Raw genomic sequence first — 26,447 nt, forward strand, 5'->3', positions numbered from 1 at the left:
CAAAAGGAATCCCTGTCAGTACCTTGGAGTTTGTCCTTCTGGGCATTATACCCCATCTTTCACTTTTATGTGAAAGCAGTTTTTTAAGCTGAAAAAAAAAAAGGACTACTGCCTCAGCACCAGTAAAGATAATGTAAAACACGTAGTTATTCCAACACACTGGTATTAGCACAAATTAATACCTATAAGGTATGAACACTTTCACATCTGGCTAGTACTGCTTGAAATTTTACTGCGAGAGCATTCAAAAATAGTTTGTTTCGAAATAGAGTTTACAGGATAGGGTATCTTTTATTAAATTTTCACATAAAAAGAAAAAAGTACACAGGGCACTAATTATACGTAACACCACAATTAATTGGGCATCATCTCTCTGTAAATAGGTAAGCAATGTATCATTTTAATAACATTTTTTCCTGGTCTTTCACTTTCTGTATCCTCTTTTCTTGATTTCTGATCATTGAAGACATTGCTGAAAATGTTGATAAAACAAAGTTAGAAAAACATTTACTCAGGCTTTAAATTCTATAGTGTGCCTCTTAAAAGGTCAGCTTGCTACTATAGAATAAACACATTCTGAGCTTAAGAAGTTCTTAAAAATTGTAAAGTAGCAAATTTTTTAAAAGACTAAAGTCATGAAACAGAGATAAGGGCAAATCTTTGCTCTTTCAGTTGTTTTAAATGAGCATGATTATTATTATTATAGAAGTAATACACACTAATTGTAAATAATCTGAATACCTCAGGAGGGTACAAAGAGAGATGAAGGTCATTCTTTGTCTCTGTTCCCTCAACCTGTTGAACCTCCCCTCCCCAGGTCATCACTGTAAACCCTTCTGTATCTTCACGTGTACACACACACAAGTTTTCTTTACACAAATGGAAATATGTGGTATAAACTGTTTTGTAGCTTGTTTTACTCAACAAAATGTCAACATCTTTCCAGTTCAGCTCATGTTTTGTTATGACTGCACAGTATTTCATTATGTGGATGTACCAACATGTTAGTAAATACATTTTTAAAAGTTGCTTTCTTATTCTTGTTTATAAATAATGCTATAGGACATATATCTATAAACAGACTTTTATGTGTGTGTGCAATTTTTCTTGCAGAATATATTGCTTGAAGTGGAGTTTCTGGGTCAAAGAATATGTGCCACTTTAAATTTTGATAAATGCTCCAAAAGTTCTCTCCAAAATATTTGTTTTATAATTTCCAAGAGATATTCCATCCAGACAATGCAACCAACAAAAAGGTTTTTTAAAAAATTTTAAACAAATACAACACATCTTCCATTTGGATTATTACATGATAGGATTACTCAGATAAAGTCAGAAATATAAGTCAAAGTGTGAATAAAAATGGTGTCAGTAAGATAATGCATCTTCCTTAAAAAGCTTACAATAGACTTAGAATCAAATGTTTTCCTTTATGTTTATATACACAGGGATCTAGAATTACCATAAAGAATTTGTAATTTTCTTTAATAACAATTTGGTATAGCTTTAGTATATTAAAAAGTGTGGATTCTGGACTCAGAAATTGCAGAGATCAAGCCTCAGCTCTACTACTCATTGTGTGACTTAGAACTTACTGCCAGTGATTCTTAGCTACCTCATTACCAAATGACGTGATCCTAGTGCCCACCTCCTGGTGTCATGAAGCTCATGAGTAAGGCACTGAGCACAGGGCCTGGCACATAGCTGATAAGTGCTCAGTATTAATCCAGGGGTTAGTCATGCTTAAGACCCTCATATTTTGACCAAGGATTATGAATTGCTTATTCAATATCATTTTCAGCTGGTCCACAGATAGGAGGCCTAACCTGAAGGGAAGGTGGGTATTCTTTTCAGCAAGGAAGATTGCTCCAAAAATGTACACTGTACCTTGGTTCTTCATCTGTAAATCTTCTACCAGAGTCTGCAAGCTTTCCAGTCTGTTCTGAAGCTTCCTGCATGTTTTTCCGGTTGTTTCTATTGGCTGAGACTGTGAAGCTATTAGAAAATTGCTTAGATGTGGTATTAAAAGTCTATTCAGTACTTCTTTTTAGAAATCTTCCAATTACAGGTTAAACGGTCTTTTCTTTAAAATAATGGAATCTTTAAAGCACTATTTTAAAATAAAGAAACGTCAAATCTAAATATTGCAATACTAGCTTATCTGATTTTGTTTCAAACCAGTCTGATTTACTATTATTTAACTACATAGCATTAAATGGGATGAGTGGGAGGAACACTTCAAGTTTAATGATACATTCTGCATTGTAAATGATAACTTTTCATACCAAATCTGAGTAGTTCCAGTAACTTGGGGTTTGGAAGAGCAAGATTCAATACTGACACTGGCAACATTTTTGAATGTGTGTAAGGCCAAGTACCCATTTCAGTTGCTGTCACGTGAATGAGGACAGTATTGTATGATGGGAGAGGGCAGTACAGACATGGCCACAGTGAACATGGAACCTAGAATAAACGTGGCAGCAGCAACTGAGGAGGGCCCAGAGGCATCTGGGCTAGTCTCTAATAGGTATGCGAAGTTTTGTCAACTTCTAAAAACTAGTTGTCAATCTCAAGATTTTAATTTTGAGCTTAGTCTCTGACTTGATGTATAATCTTGAAAATAGTTTTGATGGCTCATTTTCCTATCAAAAAACGCCCTTTTAATTAAACATATTACGTCTAAAAGGCAATCATCTGGGACTTATTTTAGTTCAAGAGAATAAAAAAAACAATTTCTCAGAGAGATTTTTAACATAAATAACATAAAATTTGATGTTTGATGAATATCTAACAATAGGGGGATAAAAAAGAAAATGCCATGCTATAAAGTAACCACAAACTAATAATGAGGTGACCAGCAGCACTGTTCTACTCCTGCAATAATCACTGCTCTAATAATGAAGTAACTTGTTACTCTAACTGTTTTTTAAATATTAAAGAGTAACTTAGAAATATAAGAGATGAAGGAGGATACAAATGCAGAAAAAAGATAGTAAAAAAGAAAATGTATTAAAATCTATGATTAGATTCTGATTTTCATTTTTTTTTTTTAGAATCTAAAATATATTGGATATAAAATTTCAAAAGACCAGAAAGTGACTTAACAATGATGCAACAACTTGCCTAGTTTATTCCTTATCAAAGGGAATGATGCTATAGGGCACTAGGGCAGTTTGAGTCATATATGGTGAAAAACATTTCAAATTCAACTCAATATAAAAGTCCACTTATTTATCAGGCACTTATTCAAAATCAAACACTTTTCCCATCCGTCTTAGTGAATAACAAATGAACTTAAAATTTAAAAAATGAGAACATTTTGACAAATTTGTATGATAGATACTTGCACTTTCAAAGGCAGAGACTGAAGAGAGTCATAATTTCAGAGAATGTAAATAAGAAAAAAAGTCATTCTCAGCATTTAAAAAAGACCCAAAATCTTATTAAAAATGGAGAAAAAAGTTCATTATTCATATCAGAGAAAGAAAAAGATAGTATTTACCTATAACATCTATGTACATTTACTAAGGGATGTGTGTGTATGTGTGTATACAACAGCTATTCTATTTAAATAAGACACACTTAAAAATATAAGTAAATAAATAAGACCCACTTAAGCACACACCCACCACACAACATCAATTAGAGCATACATATAAGAACACCGTGTAAAACCTTATTAATTCCGATTATGGAAAACAACTGTTAATTCATCAGAGTAGGAAATTGATTAATCTCATCAATGATGTCAGATCATTCTTACCCTTAACAGAATCAGACGAATGGACAGGCTTGGTGGATCTATACTGTGATGTGGAACCTATAGAATCTTCAACTGAACTAGTTAGGAGTGAGTGAACTGGAGACTTCTTAGGAGAGGAATGGAATGAACGAGAAGCAGGATTTTTCACAGATGGACTTCCTAAAAGTTGACAAGAACAAAAGGACAAAATTAATTAAAAATAGTATACTGCACCTCTTGAAAAATCAAACTTTCATGAGAAAATGTTCCCAATGATGGGGGTGGGGGTGGGTGTTCTAATAAATACCCAAGGCTTCGGGTTGGAACCGAAAAGGGCTATGTTTTATGAATAAGGAACAAGATCTGCCCTTAGGGATCCTGAGATCTATCTTAAAATTATCTTCATTCCTGATTGCATTAAATTGACCTGGGATTGCTGGTGTCCTTGGTTGTGTACCAGAAGCAAGCACGAATGCTGTCTGGAGGAAGGTGACCTTATTCTAAGTCACAAACCATCTGTACAATTTTTCACACATCTGTCATACAACAACCAGGCATATGAGGAGACAAAAATGACATGGCAGAAAAAACCAAGAGAAAAAATACAGGTAATAGATACAGACCCACAAGATCTGGATAATGGAGGCACAGCCTACCACAGACTCAAAAGCATTACTCGAAACCCCAAACCAGTTCTTCTTACATAAAGAAAACCACACCTAGACACAACAACAAAAACTGCAGTAAATAAATGAAACTCAAAGACAAAAACAATCTTATAGCTGCCAGAAAGGCAAAAAGGACAGATTACATGTAAATGAGTAACAATTAATTTTAGAGCTGACTTGTTAGTAGAGACAATGGAAGCCAAAAAAAACAATGATACATTTTCAAAGTGAAGGAAAAATGTCAATCTAGAATTCTATGCTTAGCAAAAATATTCCTCAAAGATGGGGATAAAATAAAGACAAGTTCAGAAAAACAAAAACTAGGAGAACACACTAAAGGCATAAGTAAAATGTTACCAGAGAGAAGGTAAAGTGTGAATAGGTGGGTGTATCTAAATGGATATCAACTGTACAACACAATGCAAATGACCCACTGTGATATTTACATTTATGATTAAAATGTGACAACAACTGTATGTAAGTTGGAAGGAAAGTGAATGGAGTTAACACGTTCCAAGGTACTCACAATGTATGAGGAAAGGTAAAGGTACTCATTTATATGACTCTAACAAAGCAAGGATATATGTTGTATTCTCTTGGGTAATCATTAAAATAACATGTAAGTGAAGGAAAACCTGAAGGAATTGTTTGACTTCAAATAAATGCTTTTTTTTCTTCACAAAATATTAGTTCTTAAAAGATTTCTCACAAGTTAAAGGTTATCTAAAAATTAAGAATTTGCATTTATTTCATGAATGTTATGTTTTGATTTTATATACTAATACTCTTCTACAAAAGACAAGAAAATTTGGAAATTTCTATTCTATCTCTTTCACCTCACAACTGGATTTTCCCTAATTATGTTATTACTGTCCAAATTTATAGCTAAACTTTTGTTGAATAACCATCATTTTCAGTTTCATTCTTTCCTATTATTTCATCCTCTTCCATAGGAAGGCTTGATTACGTGCCTGCTGGTTTGCCTTTGCTCTCCAAATCTAACAGATCCTCTCTATCGTTATCTTTCATCTTAGTTATCCCATTTGGCTTTTCCACAAATTCTGTTATCTTTCAATCCCCTCCTTGACCTTCTCATTTTATAGAGCATTTTGCCTACTTATAGTCCTTGGAAAGTATATGGAGAACCATCTGTCTCATTTCTTTTTCTTTTCTTTCCATCCATTCAATAAGTATTTAATGAGCACCTGCTATATGCCAGGAAGGTTCTAGGTCCTGGGATATATCAGTGAGCCAAACAATTAAAGACACCTGCCCTTGTGCAGCTTTTGTCTAGTAGGAGGTGATACACAATGAACAACATAAATTAGTAAGTTACACAGTAGAAAAAATGCTAAGTGTAATTGAAAAAAAGAAAAAGATAAGGGGGACTGGAATTGTGGGAGGGTTACAATTTTTACATAAGTTGGTGAGAGTTAAGTCTCACAGGGTAAGTGATTTTGAGCAAAGGCTTTAAAGGAGGTGGTGGGATTAGCAAAGTGGAGGGAACAGTGGGTATAACGGCCCTATTATAGAAGCTGCTCAGCATGTTGGAGGAACACTTCAAAGGAGCACAAAGCAGAGTGAATGCAGGGGAGTAGCAGGAAGTGAGACCAGAGAGTTACGGGACTTACAGGCCACTGTCATGACTGGGTTTTACTCTCATGGAAACGGGGAGCCACTACAGGATTTTCAGCAGGTCTCGTTTCTGTGCTTTCATTGAAAACTCACCTGCAGATGGGAATGTGAAGCAACCAGGTGGGTCTTCCAAGTCTCCAGTGTGTAATGTGACTGGCTCTCTGGAAGCATAAGAATGGTCATGCAAACATTCCATTTTAAAACACAGTGCTAAATTTATGGACAGAAACAAGATAATGAAGGCAAAAGTGATGGCTGAGAACATAAACCCAAGATGGCACTTATAACCCTAAACTGCAGAAGTCCTAAAATACCCTACAAAGGAGATCCAAAATTGCATCATCCTTAAGTATTCAGTGCCCACAAACATTTTGGAAAATGAAAATATAATAATATGTAATCTTGGTTAGAAAATACATTTTTGCATAATAATAACTATAAAACCCAAAATTTCTCTCATGGATTCTAAGAGAGGTAACCTTTTTTTTTTAATTGAAGTATAGTTGATTCACAATATTGTGTTAGTTTCTGGAGTACAGCAAAGTGATTCAGTTATACATATATACACATGCATATATATATTCTTTTTCATCTTCTTTTCCATTATGGTCTGTTACAGGATATTGAATATAGTTCCCTGTGCTATAAAGTAAGACCTTGTTGTTTACCTATTTTGTATATAATAGTTTGTATCTGCTAATCCCAAACTCCTAATTTATCCCTCTGCAACCCCCTTTCCCGTATGGTAACCATAAATTTGTTTTCTCTATCTGTAAGTGATATCATATTATATTTGTCTTTGTCTGCCTTACTTCACTTGGTATGATCATCTCTAGGTCCATCCATGTTGCTGCACTATTTCATTCTTTTCCATGGCTGAGTAGTATTATATATGTAATATTTATATATATATTACATATCACTATATATTTAGGTTGCTTCCAAATCTTGGCTATTGTAAATAGTACTGCTTTGGACACTGAGGTGCATGTATCTTTTTAAATTAGTTTTCTCTAGATACATACCCAGGAGTGGGATTACCGGATCATTGGGTAACTATATTTTTAGGTTTTTAAGGAACCTCCATACTGTTCTCCATAGTGGCTGCACCAAATTACATTCCCACCAACAATGTAGGAGGGTTTCCTTTTCTCCACACCCTCATCTGCATTTGTTATTTGTAGACTTAATAATGATGGCCATTCTGATTAGTGTGAGGTGATACTTCATTGCAGTTCTGATTTGCATTTCTCTAATAATTAGCAATGCTGAGCATCTTTTCATGTGCCTACTGACCATCTGTATGTCTTCTTTGGAGAAATGTCTGTTTAGTTCTTCTGCCCATTTTTTGGTTGGGTTGTGTGTTTATATGTTAATGAGTTCTATGAGCCATTTACATATTCTGGAAATTAAGCCCTTGTTAGTCACACTGTTTGCAAATATTGTCTCCCAGTCTGTAGGTTGTCTTTTTGTTTATGGTTTCCTTTGTTGTGCAAAAGCTTATAAGTTTAATTAGGTCCCATCTGTTTATTTTTGCTTTTATTTCTATTGCCTGGGTAGACTGCCCTAGGAGAACACTGCTAAGATTTATGTCAGAGAATGTTTTGCCTATGTTCTCTTCTAGGACTTTTATGGTGTCCTGTCTTATATTCAAATTTTTAAGCCATTTGGAATTTATTTTTGTGTATGGTATGAGGAAGTGTTCTAACTCATTGATGTACATGCAGCTGTCCAGCTTTTCCAATGCCACTTGCTGAAGAGACTGTCTTTTCTCCATTGTATATTCTTGCCTCCTTTGTCAAAGATTAACTGACTACAGATGTGTGGGTTCATTTCTGGTCTCTCTATTCTGTTCCATTGATCCATATGTTTGTTTTCCCAATACCATGCTGTTTTGATTACTGTAGCTCTGTAGTATTGTCTGAAGTCTGGGAGGGTTATGCCTCCAGCTTTGCTCTTTTTCTTCAGGATTGCTTTGGCAATTCTGGGTCTTTTGTGATTCCATATAAACTTCAGGATTATTTGTCCCAGTTCTATGAAAAATGTCCTGGGTAATTTGATAGGGATCACATTAAATCTGTTGATTGCTTTGGGTAGTATGGCCATTTTAACAATATTAATTCTTCCATTCTAAGAGCATGGGATAGCCTTCCATTTCTCTGAATCATCTTCAATTTCCTTTATCGATGTTTTATAGTAAGAGATGCAATCTTAATGACTCATTTAAAAAAGAAAAAAACAAAGAAAAAGAACCTCTCTTAGCAATAATAAGTATTGCTTTACAAAACTGTCAGGCCCATTGAAATCAGTAAGTTGAAATAAACCACAGAGCTCTCTGTGGGTTGGGTACCCTAGTATGAAAATATTATGACAGCAGTTCTCAAAGTGGTACCCTTTCAAAGAGGGTTTGTGAGGTCAATACTATTTTTATTATAATACTAAGATATTATTTTCTTCTTAACTCTCAGTCTCTCACAAGTGTACAGTGGAGTTTCTCAAAGGCTCCATAATATCTGATATCACAACAGACTAATGCAGAGGCAGATATGAGAATCCAGCTATCTTTTAGTAAGCCACGCATTATACTGAAAAACAATTAAAGAAGAAAACAATGTCTTCTCAGTGATTTTTCATCTGAAAAGTATAGTTATTTTTCATATTTTTCATAGTTATTTTTCATGTTATTATTGTAACATGTAATATACTGTTATTTTTAAGTGAATAAATATCAAAATGTTTTACTTTTTTTTTAATGCTTAAAATGAATTTTCCAATACTACAAATAAAAATGACCTATATTGAAAAAAAGCTCTTTGGAATCCTCAGTGATACTTTTGGGTGAAAATGGGTCCTGAGACCAAAAAGTCTGAGACTATTAGGAGAAAAGCCCTGGAAAGGAAGGTCATGCTATAATGGGTGAGGAGTTTGTTTCTGCTACAGTAGGCAACAGGGAGCCTTTGAAGGTTTAGGGGCGGGGAACATAGTCTGATATGTGCCTTAGGCAGATCAATTTGAAACTGATGCATGGAAGCAACTGGAACTTGCAAGAGATTGGGAATTTAAAATATCCACACTAAACACTATAGAGGCCACCACAGTGGTCCATGAGGATGTCTCAATGGCCTAAAAAGCAGTGTGATAGGATGAATAGTGTCTGTCCAACATATCTGCGTCCAAATGCCAGGAACCTATGAATGTTACCTTAAATGGCACTAGAAATGGTGCAGATCTGATTAAATCAGGGATCTTGCAATAAGGAGATTACCCTAGGTTGTCTGGAGATATACCTGCGTTTCTTAAATGCCATCATATAAAAAGATTTGTGATATCTCTTTATAAGAGGAAGGCAGAGAGAGATTTTACACAGAGAATGTGACGCGACAATTTCAGCAGAAAGATTTGAGGTTGCTATGTCATGGGCTGTGAAGATGGAGGAAGTAGCCACAAGCCAAAGAGCAGAAAGAATGAAGCTCTAGAAGCCTAGAAGCTCTAGAAGAAAAAGGTAAGGAAATGGATTAATCCCAAGGGCTTCTGGAGGCAGTATAGCCTTTGCCAGCATCTTGATTGGGCTCTTTTTCAGGTAGCTCAGTCCAGGTACACAGAGGCAGAGCACAGGAGTAGTTACAAGCCTGAGCTCAGGAACCAGCTCGACCTGAGTTCAAATCTGGATCCACTGTTTACAAGCTGTATAACCTTAGCAAATAGCTCGGCAATCTGAGTCTTCATCTCTGTCCTGTAACAGGGATAATAGTGCCTACATCATAGATTCAATTAGACAGACTAAGTGAGATTAGACTAAAACACCCAGATAATAGTAAAAATAAAAATAGCAGTAGATAGCTGCAGATATTATTAACAGGAAAAATGTAGTGTTATACACCCAAGTGAGAAGAAAATCAAAACTTGTTTCTTTTAGGCAAAGAGAAAGTAATATTTAGAAAGATTCAAGTTCACTGAATATTGATCAAACAGCAGAGAGAGTAAGACAATATTTATAATCTGTCTTAATTCATACACTAAACAAATATTTACTGAACAGCTATTACATGGCAGGGGATATGCTCGGTACTGAAGATACAGGAATGAAGAAGCCTTTGCCTAACTGGAATTTAAACAGTAGAATTCATTTTCATATTCTTATGATATTAAGAGGGCTGTGATATCTCTATTATTTATAGGTGGTAAAAATAGAAGAGATAAAAGTAAATCTTTTTCCAGGTAGTCAATCAGTGAATAGACTCTACGACTGTAAGCAACTTGAGGACAGGGCCCATGTTTGTCTTGCTCACTGTTACGTTCTAATGGCCTAGCACAGTGTGCTGTACATCAAGGGTAACTAACAATGTTCTGAATTAAAGAATGAACAGTAGCAAAGGGGATGTTTTAAAAGTTTGGGGCTGGTCAGATCATTTCTTACCTGCTAAGAGTTTCACTTGATTTGCTGCCTTCAGTGGATTCCCTTAATGAGTTGTTGCTTCTGTTGGCAGAGGGTGGGAGAAGTTAAAGACTACGTGATGTTATTTTAACTCAGTGATAAAACAAAACTATTCTTCTGACTATTGATTTTAGACAAATGCAGATTCAAAAGAGTGAGATTGGGGCACTGGCTCTTCCAGGTGGAGGAAACAGTATGGAGAAAAGCTTGAAGACACAAGGAAAGGAACTTCTTCTAGGGAATCAGGGGTACTTTGTTTTGATTAGAGCACAATGTAGGAGGAAAGCAGGGTGGTGACAAGTTAGGGAGATTCTTCAGTGCAGCCTGGGAACCTTGTATATAATGTAGCAGACTGTGAGGAGCTACTGAAGATCTGTAAGCATTGGCTTCTGTGTCTGACATGAGAAACAAATTAATATCAACTTTTTTCCTTTTTTCCTAAAGTCAGTTCTCAGAAGTTGCTTTGTTTATGGGCTATAGATTTCATTTCTTTATGCTCGTTTTATGATTATATTTAAAACTTCAGCTATTTAATTATTAATAAAAATAGGATTGTTTTCAGTGAGGTTCTTACATGCTATATTGAGGTTGTTATAACTTCCTACAGGACCACCTTCCTCTCAAAAGTTATATAAGCTACTGTAAATATATGTAAATGTAAAAAAAAAGTCTTCCATTTTTGAAATGGCATACTATATAAATATCTTCATTTCGGTAATGAAGGTAATGTCAAAGGACAATTTCCAGATTCCACGTATTTTTAGAATAATCAATTGCTCACATGTATTTAACTCTTCTTTAACTCATAACAGTAGATTTTAGGCTCCCAAGCAAATTTTGCAAAGGGCTATGGGTTACTCCTGGAGTTCATCAACTTAGAAATGCTTTTGTTCCTGAACTCTTAAAAGCTTTAGGCTGAATTTTGACTTTGGTGAGAAGGTCATTTGAAAGATGACAACGAATTAACATAAATTCTCCAAAGCTAGGGACCAAATATATTCATGCTCAATACAGTCCAATATAGTCAAGTCCATCCTTAGTGGTTGAAGTGATGGAAATCTGATCAAGGAAGTTGCGGTAATCTGGAATGATTACAGCTGGAGCCGAAGACTCTAATGTCTACTTCTGGCTTTGCCTCTTTGCCTCATAGGAGGAGGTGACTCAATCTATGTCTAAATTTAATCATCTTGTCAAATGAGCTTAATAATACTGTCCTGGCTTAGAAGGTATATATAGAGTTATGACAAAAATGAAAGTGCCCTGTACATATAAGTATTCTTGGATGCAGTGACAATGGAATGTTCCTGACATGTGATTCAGAGACAGAAATGTTACGCTAGGAAACTGTTACTAGTATTTTACTAGTATTAATAATATTATTAATAAAAATAGATAAATCCAGCTAATATTTTTCTACCTCAGATTAATAAACACTAATTGAACATCTTAAGAAACTGGACATTGTTTATCTATAAGTATTATGAGAGAGAGTATTATTTTGAGATATTTGTCGTATAACTAGAAAATGAATATTACAACAATGGGTTGTTGTAATACTAACAATTGCATACAACTAGCATTATAATGCTAAGACTATGTTAAATATTAAAATGCTCTAAGTTAATCTAATAACAGCACACAATAAACATTTAAAACACTATTTGAAAAGAACATGAGAATCTCACTGATTTTGCAGGTATGTACAGGGAGTGGGTGGTGGACTTGTTGAATCCTTTTTGGATTTGACCTTTTATTAACTTAATATAAGTCACTGGCATGAATGCCTATAGAACCAGGACTCTCTTATTAGCTTATACCTGGAGAGTTATGTAGTTCTCAGGGTTCTAGTTTTAGCTCTACCATATGTGGCTGCAGGTAAGTCCTTTTGGAACTTGTGTTTTTCTCAGTTTTAAAGTGGGATAGGTAAATAAATCCTGCTCTGTCTTGTCCCAAACAGTTGTGATAATCGAATAAGATTACAGATGTGAAATCTGTTGTGAACCATAAATTACTCCATGACTAACTTTGGGTAACACTTCGCCCTAACTTCTGAATAGAACAACTATTATTTTCTCTTGATGTCAAGTTGTTTTACTTTTGCTTAACTCCTCTACATTCATACTGTTTTCCCCGGTGGCATCAGAGAGCCCTCCAAGTTACTGAAACCTCAGCCTCCCAGAGGTTGTCTCACGCAGATGACATAGTGGCAAACCACGGGTGAGAGAAGCCTTCCCCCTCTGAATTACACTCAGTCTTACACGGCCACATAGGAGACCCCCAGGGACGGCGTTCTCCCGTCTTCCTCGGTCTTGCCCAGAGGCACGGCTGGCTCCTCGTTGATCACACTTCTCAATTCTTGGAGAAGCTGTTTCAAGTCCCTTGTTGGATCTTCCTTCATTGTGTTGTTTTTCATAGAGTGCTGAATTAAAACAATTTACAAAAAAAGGACACTTTGTTTTTTCATATTCAAATGCCATTTCATATTGTAAAATTAATTTATAGAGGAAAAACAAGAGGAAATACAAAACCACCTATAATTCTTACTACTCAGAGATGTTCAATAATAACCAATCGATACAGTGCTATATCTAATTTATAAATGTTTGCATACTTATACGTAAGCATATTTATAGAGTATGCAAACACAGGATCAAACTATACACAACTATTTTCAAATGTTAGTTTATTTTTTCACTTTAACAATGAGGTATGGACATCTTACCATGCTGTTAAATATTAACAACTACATTCAGGCCAAATAATTTCAATATTTCACTTAGGGCTGAACTAATTTTATAAAAGCACAAAACTTTAGAAGTAAGGAACTCTCTAGAGATGAGTTAATCTACCCCCACATTTTACTGATTAGGAAAGAGGCAACCAGTATTTTCAAACTGTGTTAGCTGGTATTTGAGAACAGTATTAAAATTGTATTTTTTTCAATTTTCAGATATATAATATTCCTCAATGAATATTTATAATGTAATAACATGTATCGAGGGGAATCAAATGATAGTCAGAAGCTGTCCTGTTGAGCAGGTGGACTTGGAGGATGTTCATGGCTAGAGAGGCATCAAGCATCATCAAGCAGTCTTAGGCAGAAGTATCTGTCCCAATGTAGAGTTGTACCTGCTACACAGATTGGTTGCTGAGGGATGAACACTGCAAGATTTCTGTTTTTGGGCTTTCCTTTTGGAGAGTCCATGCCAACCAAGTGTTGATATTACTGGTATAACTTTCACATTCCCCTCCTCTTCCTACTCCCACTGATAAGCCACATGAAATATCCAGCTAAAGATGTCAAGAGTTCTAACTAATTGAATGTGTGGCAAGTAAGGTCTTTCCAGTTTATTGATGGAAATTACCATGATGAGTTCAGAGTTTCATAAATTAAACTCCATTAACTTACTAAATTTGACTTCATTAATTTAAAATATATGAAGATGTGAACCGTTTTTTTAAAAGACTTTATTTTTTAGAGCAGTCTTAGGTTCACAGCAAAAATGAGTATAAGGTACAGAGATTTCCCATACACCTGCTAATTCCACACATGCTGAACCAGTTTCTTAATCATGAATAAGACATTTGTCTCTAAGCAGATCCAATTTCACCAAACACTGGCTTTGTTCTTGCCCTGGTCCTGGTGGACATAATACCTGTTGTGGAATAAAACTTCAATAACCTTATCCTACTGCAATATTCAGTCACTTTACTTCTAACCTTGAAATCTCAATATAACACCTAGACCTTCGTATCTTCTGCCCGTTATAAAGTTTACTTAATAAGCTTTGTCAATTATTAAAAATTTTAATCCCTTGATATTTATTAAAAATTATCAGTATAATAATCTACAAACATATAAATATGCTCCTTCTCACCCTAGGGATCATGACACTCAGGTTCTTTGAGAGTAACTGGTGCTTTGCAAGACATAAAAGGTTGAAAAGCATTCAGCTCTAACATTTACTTAGCAATTAGTCATATTCTCTTATTGTGATTTCACCCTAATACTCTTAAAAACTTTTAAAATTTGTGTTGCTCCTCCAATTAAAATATAAGTTTCACAGAATCAAAGACTGGTTTGATCATCACTGTATTTACATACTGCATTTCAAATAGCCCATACTTTGCCTGTGTATGAAATCACAGAGGTATCAAGTTGGAGGGATCTTGAAGATCAATGAAGCTCTAGTCCAATCTCCAGTCAGAAGTGATGATGAATTTTCTCCATGGCCCCCCAGGAATATATTATCTTGCTTTTGCTTGATCGCCAAAAACCAAGGTAGGCAGTTTAATTTTTATATAGCTTAATCCTTTGCAAGAAAGCCTTAAACTGAGTCTCCTTCACACAACTTCCATCCCTGGTCATAGTATTATCCTCTAAGGTCATGAGGGAACAAGTCTAACATGATAACTTTTTAGAAACTTACTTATCATTCCAACATCCCCTCCCCCATCTATACTTTCTAACACACACCCTAAGCTAGATCTCAATTCTTCTGTTCTTTAAATGGCATGAGTTCATGATTTCTCACCACTTTGTGCTTCTTTTCAATAGGCTCTGGTTAATCAGTGGTTCTCTTAAATGCTCATGCCCAAAAATGAAACAGAGAATTTAGGGAGAGTCTGACCAGAGCAGAAGAGAGAACTGGGTCCTTTCTTGACAGTTGTATTATTTCCATTTTCCACTATTATAAATAATGCGTCAAATGAATATCTTCATGCACTTACCTTTATATCTATCTCTAATTATTTTATCAAGATCAAATTCTAGAGATGATATTACTGAATCAAAGAGCATTTTAGGACATCTGATAGCTATTTTCTAGAAAAGCCATAACTGATAATCATCAACTCTCCTTAGATCCATCAGAGAACTGAGGACATAGGGCAAACTGCTGCTCTCAAAACTGGAGGCAAATACACAGAATTACAACTTACTGGAGCAGAAGTCCAAGAGCAGAAATCCTCCACTGAGCCAGTAATGGGTAGAAAAACTTTAATGAATTTGCTAGAGGCTCAGTGAGAACAAGCTTAAGAATTAAAAACTCCAGGTTAGGGCCACCACATCTTTGTTTTACCTCCAGGAGCCTCATCAGATTCTCAGAGTGAAGATTGGAGAAAAATCCCCTTGTGTTTCCTGACAAGAGTAAGGGAAAAGTAACTATTCTGAAATATGCTCAGAGCCTTCTGTTCTTCTTCATAAATCCAGCCATCCAGGGATGGTATCAAACCAGAGCCTAAATAACTTGGGTTTTACTAAAGCCTGACCAGCTCAACTCCCTCTAGCCTTCCTGTCTCATCTAAAGGTGGTAGTGGTGGTGAGGTAACAAAACTGAGAACTTAGGAAGGTTCCACCCAAGGGGCACAGGCTCACTAAAAACCAGACCTAATTATAAGACTATACAATGCTTCCCTGCCCACCCTCCCAGCCCTGCCAACACACACATCTTACCATGATATCAATAGGGCTTCTGTATAATAATGAGATTACAACAAAAGAAGTACATGTCAAAGACCTTAAGAAAAAGTCTCTAAGGAAATCCAAAGACAACAGGGGAGACACAAACAAGGACATCTGAGGAAATTTTAGCCTCAGACACCTACAACTACAGTAAAGAGTAAACACAGCCCAACTCCTAGACAAAAACATAAAATCTCACACTAAAGGTCTACTCTTTCTCAGTTCTTTCTACCCAGTACACCATGTCTAGCTTTCAACAAACAAAATTACAAGGCATATGAAAAGACAAAAAACATAGTTTGAAGAGACAGAGCAAGAATCAGAACCAGACTCAAATATGGCAGAGATTTTAGAATGATCAGACTAGGGATTTAAAATAACTATTATTAATATGCTAAGGGGTCTAATGGAAAAAGTGAATAACATGCAAGAACAGATGGGTAATTTAAGCAGAAACATTGAAATTCCAAGATAGACTCAAAAGGAAATGTTAAAAAGAAAAAAAAACACTGTAAAGAAATGAAGAAGGCCTTTGTTGGACTCATCAGTAGGCTAGACATACCCAATAAAAGACATAGTGAGCTTGAAGATAAGTCACTGGAAACTTCTAAAACTGAGACACAAAGAGAAAAGGATGAGAAAGATAGTGTGGAATGTAGAACTGTGGGTCAATTACAAAGGTGTAACATAAGCATAATGCAGATATCAGAAGGAGAAGAAAGAAACAGAAGAAATATTTAAAGTAATAATGGCTGAGAATTTTCCAAGATTAATGACAGACACCAAGCCACAAATCCAGGAAGCTCAGACAACATATCAAGCTGTATAAACACCAGAAAAACCAAAACAAAACAAAACAAAAACAAAAAACTACACATAGGTATATTATATTCCAACTACAGAAAATCAAAAACAAAGAGAAAAATTTTAAAGAAGCCAGAGGAAAAAAACACCTTACCTATAGAATAGCAAGGATAAAAATAACATAAGATTTCTCTTCAAGCCACGCAGAAGACAGCTGAGTTAAATATTTAAAGTATCGAGGGAAAAAACCCCCACCAATCTAGAATTATGTACCCTGCAAAATTATCCTTCAAAAGTAAAGGAGAAATACTTTTTCAAACAAAAGTTGAAGAAATTTGTTGCCAACAGACAGACCAGCTTTGCAAGAAATGTTAAAAGTTCTTCAAAAAGAAGGAAAATGATAAGGTCAGAAACTTAGATCTATATAAAGGAAGAACATTAAAGGAGGAATAAGTAAAAGTAAAATAAAACCTTTTTCATAATTGCTCTAATAGCAGTTTGTTCAAATAACAATAGAAATAATATATTTAATACAGTACATGTATTATTTATAATATATAAGAAAATTTATACATATTATGATATGTAATACTATGCATGTATGCTTACGTACAAGTGAAATGAGTAACAACAATTCAAGGGACAGGAGAGAGGAATTAGAATTATTTTGTTAGAAGATACCTTCACTATCCATGACATGGTATAGTGTTATCTGAAAGTGAATGTGAATTAGTTGTAAATGTATATTGCAATCTCTAAAAACAAAAAAAAAAGAAAAGAAAAAAAGAAAGAAAAAATAACATATGCTACAAAAGGAGAGAAAATTAAATCATACAAAATGCTCAATTAAAAAAAAGCAGGAAAAGGTTGAAGGACAAAAACAGGAGCAAAAACAAAGGCAATAACAAAAATAGTAACAAATATGATAGATAATAATTCAGCTATATGAATAATCTTTTTAAATGTTAATGGTCTAAATTAACCAACTTAAAAAACAGAGATTGTCAGCATCCATCAAAAACAAGACCTAAACATATGTTTTCTACAAGAAACACACTTTAAATATAAAAGCACATGTAGAGACTGGGACATTGTGCTGTACACCAGAGATTGACACATTGTAATTGACTTCAATTAAAAAAAAAAAAAAGCACGTGTAGAAGGAAACAAAAGGTGTATAGATTCGCAAAGAAAAAAAGAAAACTGTCTTTCTTCACAAATGACATGATTCTTTATGTGGAAAATCCCAAACAACAACAGTAACAAAAAAATTTCTGGAACAAATAAGAGATTTTAACAAGGTGTCAGGAGACAAGGTTAATGTACAAAAGTCAATTGCTTTCCTACATACCAGCAATGAACAATTGGATTTTAAAATAAAAAAACACAATACCATTCACATTAGTACCAAAGACATTAAATATTTAGGTATAAATCTAACAAAATATGTACAAGATTTACATGAATAACACTACAAAATTCCAATGTAAGAAAGCAAAGAAGACCTAAATAAATGGAGAGATATTCCATGTTCATGGACAAGAAGATTCAATATTGTTAAGATGTCAGTTTTTTCCAATCTGATTTACGAATTAAATGCAATCTCAATTAAAATCCCAATAATCTTTATTTTGTGGATATTGACAAATTGATTCTAAAGTTTATATGGGAAGGCAAAACTCCAGAATAGTTAAGACAATATTGAAGTAGAGCAAAGTTGGAGAACTGACAGTACCCAAGTTCAAGATTTACTGTAATAAGACAGTGTAGCGCTGGTAAAAGAAGAGACAAATAGAACAATGGAACAGAATAAAATAAAGAGCCCAGAAATAGTCCCATACAAATACAGTCAACTGATCTTCAACAAAAGAGCAAAAGTAATTCAATAGAGAAAGGGCAATATTTTCAACAAGTGGTGCTAGAACAATTGGACATCCACATGCAGAAAAAAAAATAAATCTAGATGCAGACCTTACATCTTTCATAAGAATTAACTCAAAATGGATCACAGACCTAAATGTAAAATTCAAGACTATAAAACTCCTAGAAGGTAATATAGGAGAAAATTTAGATGATCTTTTTAGATACATCAAAAGCATAATCCATGAAAGAACAAAATCAGTAAGTTGGACTTCATTAACTTTAAAAATTTTTCTCTGTGAAAGATAACATTTAAAAAATGGAAATATAAACTACAGACTGGCAGAAAATCTTTTCAAAACATGTATCTGATAAAGGACTGGTATCCAAAATATACCAAAAAAAACCCCAAAACAAAAAACCAACCTCTCAAAATTCAACAACAAGAAAACAATTTTAAAAGTGGGTAAAAATTTGGAACAGACACCTCCCCACAGAAAATATGTAGATGGTAAATAAGCATATGAAAATATGTTCAACACCATATTTCATTAAAGAATTTCAAACTAAAATGGTAAGATATCACATTACACTTCTATTAGAATGGCTAAAATCCAAACACTGACAATACCAAATGGTGACAAGGATGAGGAGCAACAAGAACTCTCATTCACTGCTGGTGAGACTGCAAGATGGCACAGCCGCTTTGGAGGACAGTTTGGTAGTTCCTTATAAAACTATACATGCCCTTACTATATAATGCAGCAATCATGCTCTATAGTATTTACCCAAAAGACTTGAAAACGTATGTCCATGCAAAACCTGCACACAGATGTTTACAGCAGCTGTATTAATTTGCTAAAACTTGGAAGCAATCAGCTGGCTTCCAATAGGTGAATAGATAAACTGTGGTACATTCATACTATTATTGTTATTCACTGAAAAATAAATTAGTTATTAAGGAATGAAAAGATATGAAGGAATCTTGCAAGCATATTGCTAAGTGAAAGAAGCCAATCTGAAAAGACTACATACTGTAGGATTCCAATTATATGACATTCTGGAAAAGACAAAACTACAAAGACAGGATATTGATCACTGGTTACCAAAGGTTCAGGGGAAGGGAGGGAGGGATGAACAGGTGAAGCACAGGGTATTTTTAGAGCAGTGAAACTATTTTGTATAACACTGTGATGATGGATACATGTCATTATACATATGTCAAAACCCATAGAATGTACAACACAAGGAATGAACCCCAATGTAAACCACAGACTTTAGTTAATAATAATGTTTCAGTATTGGCTCATCAATCGTAACAGATGTACCACATTAATGCAAGACGTTGGTAATAGGGGAAGCTGGGGGCTGGAGGGCATGGCAAAGGAACCTATGGGAGCACTCTATATTTCCTTCTCAAATTTATGTAAGGCTAAAACTTCTCTAAAAGTAAAGTCTATTAATTTAAAAAGAAAAAAAGGAAATTGTGAACTTAAGAAGCAAAAATGAAAACAAAAAGTCGTATCAGTGTTTATTAGTAGGGTATGATACAAGAGTGGCCATTATGCCGTGCCCTTCCCATTATCATCTGACCATTTTATAGGCAAAATTGGTAGTTTGTTTTTGCTTTAATACATAGTTATTATTATTTGTTTATAAAGAATATGAATATTTTTCATGTTCATTGGGTATATGCATTCATGTGAATTTTGTATCCATATCTTTAGTATACTTTTCTTTTAGAGTATATGCTATTTTCATCTGGAATGTAAAAACTCTCTATATTATATACGTTAACCATTTATTTATTGGAAGTATTTTTCCAGTTTGTAATTTTAATTTTTTGTTTATGGTAGTTTTGTGATTTAAGAAATTTCATTCAGTCAAAATTATCAATCACTCCTTTAAATGTTTATAAATCTTGTAATACTTTAACTGATTCATTTTTAATGCTTTACTGTTTGATTCATATGGAACATATTTTGATTTATAACATGATCAAGATACACTTTCAGAAATTGGGAAATGAACAATTTAGAAACATTCTTTACATATGACCCTTGACTGATAAAGAAACAGCTACACACAAGCTCCACGTGAGGTCACTGGAGCCCACCAAGGATCCTGCTCTCCCTGACTCCAATCTTTGACTCTTAGGATACACTTAAAGGCTATTTCTAGGGGACATACATTTTCAAGTTAAAACTTCTACAAGCTTTTTGGTTTCAGGGAAAGAATATAAGCTTACACTGTTGTTAAATTTTAGGTTTATTTTGTGATCTGGTTACTTCCTATAACATTTGACTCTGAAATCATTTTAAGTTAAATTCCTTTTCAAAATAAATCACAAATTATATCTCTAATGCACCATTATCTTCTCCAAAGAATGTTCTCTCTAATGGCTTTGAGTCCATTACAGGCAAACTTATGAGTTACGGTGTAAGATAAGTAATGTCTCAGGAGAGTGTGTGCTTCTCAACTAGTCCTGCTGCCATTCTCCAAAGACAGAAAGAAGATAAATGTAAAAGCTAAAAATAAAAGCTTGATCTCATTCAGTTTGAATTAGACTACTCTATTTTGAGAATGGCTAACCATATCCATCTCCTATAATACTTACATTCCTGTCAGAAGACTATAATAAAAATGTAATATAAATAAACTATTTAGAGTATAAATATATTATTTATATTGTATATTAACAATGGGTGAGTAAAAAGCAAGATGAAACCTATAAAGTCTTGCTGAAAATCCTGCTCACATCATGGGTACTTCAGTGACAAAGATCAAACACAGCTAGTACAAATTACAGTGCATGTGTATGGAATCTGATATATAAATATAATATATCATCCTGAAACTATTTTATTTTTATGTGCTAAAATAGCCTTTATCTGAAACACTAATCTGAAATACTTCTTCTATGTCAAGCTGTCAATTATATGTGTGTGTCTTAGGTGTTTAAGCTTGGATCAAATCACATGATACAATTTTTCTGGTTCTACCATTTTCTCACCTATTAATACTAGGGCAATCAATTGGATAATTTTTAACACCTTTGGACCTCTGAAATGGTATAATCCTCATTCACAAAGACCCAGCAGACTCAGGAAAAACTTTCACTGTTCCCTTAACTGCCTTAAAGAATTTAGTTAGGGAGGCTATACCAGAAAGAGAGCTATTACCAGAGATAACGTTTTTATCTGAAAGACTTACCCGCGTGGCAGGGAAAACACCTGATGACCAAACACCAGATCTTCTTATCATCATGTGATTGACCTTCCTCCCCCTCTGAAGCCCAGGCCCCATCCCGTTCCTTAGCTGAAGATGGCATACAATCCCCAAGTGCTTGACTTGCCCTTGAGTCTCCTTGTCTTTGTGGAACTCCCATACATACAAAATAAATTTGCTTTTCTTCTGTTCATCCCTCTTATGCCAATTTAATTATTAGACCAGCCAAAGAACTTAGAAGGAAAGAAGGAAAACTATTCCGGCCCCTACACTTGGCTCATACAACAAGTTATATAGTTTTTTTTCAGGGGATTTTGAAGGATAATTATTTCTAGATATCTAGAAAACTAAACAGAGTAAAACAATTATTAAATCTAAGGGCAGAAAGTAAAAATAGTCACAGTTCACTGTATAGTTCAGCTAGTGAATAATATTCATTTAGTCATAATAATTTGAACACTCAATGTGACTTAACCAAAATTTATGATATGATTATTTAGAGGGAATTAAATAGGGAAAAGAAATGTGTACATGTATGTGTGTGTGATAAAAAGAAAGCTACATTTTAATGTTCTGTAGAAGTTCAAGATGCTATCTAAAATTGTATGAGCAAGGAATACAAGTAGAGTTCTTCTGGTACTGGTAGACCAACCCTTCTGCTCAGAATTCACTAGAAAAGTACACAAAATTTTTAAGTCTTCCTGACATTAAAGAGTTACTAATGCAGTAAAGAATTATGGAGCCAACACCTGGAACAAAAGCAAATCCAGAGATTGGAGGCATTTGGGGCCATTTTCTGCTGAAGCATTTGCCAATTCTAAAAGAAGCAGTTGAGAGGCTGAATGGGTGAAATGAACTTTTAGCAGAATCAAAAAGTTAGAGGGATAAAAACTGGAGCTGTATCAAAGAAGTGGAGAATAATAGGCAAACCTCAGGCTTTGGGATAAAAGCCTTAATCCAAATAATCTCAATCCTCAGATGAATTAAGGTGATACGGGACTGTTAGTGTTCTTAATTTAGCTACCATTGAGAAGCAAATACAAATCCTTCTTTCTATGAAGAAAAAAAAATCATCTAGAATCCAAAATTATCTCTGTAATTTTTCACAGCCAATGTTTAGAAGTCAATTATTTAAAAAGGAAGCAAATGATTAAAGAATGGTCCACCTTAACAGACACCTTACCAAACATATACAGATACTAAACAGCATATGGAAAGATGCTCTATGGCATATGCCATCTGGGAAATGCAAAATTAAAACAACAATGAGATACCACTACCTTTATTAGAATCGCCAAAATCCAAAACACTGACAACATCAAATGCTGGCGAGGCTCTGTAACAATAGGAACTCTCATTCATTGCTGGTGGGCGTGCAAAGTGGTACAGCCACTTGGGAAGACAGTTTGGTAGTTTCTGACAAAATTAAACACATTCTTACTATATGACCCAGCAAGCATGGGTTGCATGCTCTTGATATTTATCCCAAGGGAGTTGAAAACATGTCCACACAAAAACCTGCACATAGATGTTTACAGCAGTTTTATTCACAATTACCAAAACTTGGAAGCAGCCGAGATGCCCTCAGTAGATGAATATATAAGCCATGGTACATCCAGACAATAAACTACTATTCAGTGCTAAAAAGAAATGGACTATCAAGCCATGAAAAGACATGGAGGAAACTTAAATGCATATTTACTTAAGTGAAAGAAGCCAATCTGAAAAGGCTACATAGTGTATCATTCCAACTCAACAACATTTTGAAAAAGGTAAAAGTAGGAGACAATAAAAAGGTCAGTGGTTGCCAGAGGTAGAATGGGGGGAAGGATCAGCAGGCAGAGCAACAGAAGATTTTTAGGGCTGTGAAAACACTGTGTAGCATATGATAATGATGGATAATGTCAATAATGACATATGTATAAACATCTGTCCAAACTCACTGAATGTACACCAAGAGCAAACCCCAAGGCAAACTATGGACTTCAGGCAATTATGATGTGTCAATGTAGGTTCATCCTCGATAACACATGTATCATTCTGGTGAGTGATGTTAATAATGGGGAGACTGTGCTCACGTAGGGACAGGGAGTATACAGGAAATCTCTGTACGTTCCTCTCAATTTTGGTGTGAATCTGAAACTCCTCTAAAAAATAAGGTCTTGAAAAACAGAAACCAAAAAGACTAGACAAAAATATGGCTACAAACAAAGAGAAACAATGATCACAAGTCCATAGGAGATTCAGATAATGGAGTTATCACACACCAAAGCCTCTAATGTTTCAACTAAAGAGAGTAAAAATGTTTTAAGAGTAATAATCTTTATACTATAAACAAGTTCACATACAGTTCATGAAGAGACAATATATAGCTAATCATTTTCTTCCTGGTAGAGCACTAAATGTCCCAATAATTTGCCTTTGGCATTTGAAGTGATGTTTATTTTAGCCATCTCAACATTTGCTTTGTAATCTGAAAATGCTTATGGTAGAAAATAATGAATATAGGCTATTAAATAATTTACTTTAACAACTATTGTTAACATTAATCCTACTGAATATTTCATGTTCGTTTTTCCCAGAGAAAACACCAAACAGGGAAGAAAACTTTTTTGTTCATCTCATCTATATAAATCTAAAATTGAGAAACTGAGAATGTCACAACTATAGATGTATTTTTAAATGATATCCTTCTCAACTTAAAATTATTTACATAGTATCCCATTTGCATCATGGACTACATGACTAGGTACTTACATGAGACAGGAAGCTGGCTGTAGACTGGGAAGATGGTACATTAGAATGGGAACGGGCAGCAGATGACGACTGTAGAAGGCGTGGTTTCACAGAAGAATTTGAAGTGTATCCAGGGCCCTGAAGTTCCTGGAAGACAATATATATGTGAGCAAAATAACTGTCGACCTACACTTAGAGCTGTGAAATCAAAATTTACTTTTACAAACATCATTTCAGTCTTACATATTGAACTTCTACACAGTTTTAAGCCAAAGTATTAAGCAAGATGATTCTGGATGTACATTACTCTTTGGGGAAGAATCATGACCTTAGGAAGATGCCTTCACACTTCTGATCGATGAAAGTACTTCAGATGTGAAAACAGGTCTTGGATAGGATGCACTGGATTCTAACTTTGCCAAAGATTCCACCCTAGTTCTGGCAGACTACTGAATGAGATCCACCCACCTAAGGAGTGCTCTTGCCTGTGAAAGTATCCAGTACTGAGACTTGAAAGTATGTATGCAACATTAAAATACACTCAAAAAACCAAACATACATTTAAGTGGTAAATGTACAATTTTTAAAGAAGATGTGTTTTGTCATGCAAATTACATCATGCTTGTTATGCTCCAAACAAGCCGAACATACTCTCACTTCAGGCCTTGCTTGACCCCCTTCTGTATGCAAACCTCCAGTTCCCCAAGGTAGGTACTTCTGTGTTTCCCTCACTCATTTTAACTTAACATAAAGCACGGTGCTTCAATTTGTTACTACATATGAAAAGGATAGGTATAGTGTATAACAATGTTTGTACAGATTTTCTAATTGCTAACCTCAGATAATGTTAAAAAGTACACCTGAATGTATCTAATACATGAAGAAAATATAAAGGTATATCAAACAAAGGCATAATTTTTGCTTAAACTACTATTTATGATGAAAAAAAAAAAAAGACCTTACTTTTACATCCAAAGTGTGTTGCAGTTTTAGGCGCACAGATTCTTGTTCCTGACGTTGTATTATGTCTTGGCATTCTGCAAACTGCAAAGATGCCTACAATCAAGCAACCACATATGGTTTGTCCTCCATTCTTTATGCAGTTTTATTTTATTAACCTATAAATGCAGTCACAATCTCTTCAAGGAAAGATCCCCCATTCTTGGCACACATTTATCTATTGATTTATCTGTTTTATTCGGAAACAAAGAGTAATTGGAGGCCATGTCTTTATCCTCTGCATCCCCAGCATCTACATGGCATTTAGTATGTGGAGAGCACTCAAAAGAATGAAAAATTAAGGATGAAATGAGCAAACAGTTTCAGCAATGTAAACACATCTGCATAAAGATAACCATAACTCAAACTCAAGTCAGTATATCATGTTCTAAGATCTAAGTTTGCATAGGTGGAATCACAGATTGTTTTCTGTCACTATGAAGGCTCTGATTTTTCAAGAATAAAGGACTAGTTCTGGTATATTTTTAGGCTTCCAGAGTTTTCAGGCGACACAAAAAGAGATTTACTCCTCTACAGCTAATGGCAATGACAAAAATATCCTTCTCATGATTTAAGCTGTGTTTTCTGCCTGTACTTTCTGGACCCCACAAAGTGCCAGACATTAGCATCACTTTATCTTTTCATTGATAGTATTAATAGACTGTATTCTACCTAGCATTCAAGTCCTTCTTGATGGTAAGTTAGATTGGTGGCATTTTTAATTATTCAGACCATGAAGGATACCAGGAGCATATGACTTCTTATATCTCACTGTTCTTGTGACTGTGTTAGCCTGAAAAAAGACAATTTTGTAAAAAGTATGCATCGAGACTGTGTTTTTAAAGCTCAGCCTTCTCTATAAGATACAGTTTTTCC

General features: G+C 34.7%; 1 protein-coding gene across 8 annotated transcripts in view; it reads right to left on the bottom strand.

The window, feature by feature from the left end:
• Positions 1 to 266: 266 nt before the first annotated feature.
• Positions 267 to 26,447, bottom strand: part of CCDC158 (coiled-coil domain containing 158) — a 71,322-nt gene continuing 45,141 nt past the window's right edge. For 3 of the 8 annotated variants that reach the window (XM_072942027.1, XM_031688999.2, XM_072942031.1), the window contains 8 exons: positions 25,536 to 25,628; positions 24,594 to 24,719; positions 12,739 to 12,899; positions 10,463 to 10,522; positions 6,139 to 6,206; positions 3,764 to 3,922; positions 1,888 to 1,987; positions 267 to 472 (listed from right to left, as the gene is read on the bottom strand). In XM_072942027.1, coding sequence (XP_072798128.1) covers positions 355 to 472; positions 1,888 to 1,987; positions 3,764 to 3,922; positions 6,139 to 6,206; positions 10,463 to 10,522; positions 12,739 to 12,899; positions 24,594 to 24,719; positions 25,536 to 25,628 — 885 coding nt within the window. In that variant the 3' untranslated portion in view covers positions 267 to 354. Of the gene's footprint in view, positions 473 to 1,887; positions 1,996 to 3,763; positions 3,923 to 6,138; positions 6,207 to 10,462; positions 10,553 to 12,738; positions 12,900 to 24,593; positions 24,720 to 25,535; positions 25,629 to 26,447 lie in introns of those variants that run through there. The other 5 variants (XM_031689010.2, XM_006198283.4, XM_031689020.2 and 2 more) reach the window with 5 other exon arrangements.

This window comes from Vicugna pacos, chromosome 2, assembly GCF_048564905.1.
Source record: "Vicugna pacos chromosome 2, VicPac4, whole genome shotgun sequence".
Classification (NCBI taxonomy): domain Eukaryota; kingdom Metazoa; phylum Chordata; class Mammalia; order Artiodactyla; family Camelidae; genus Vicugna; species Vicugna pacos.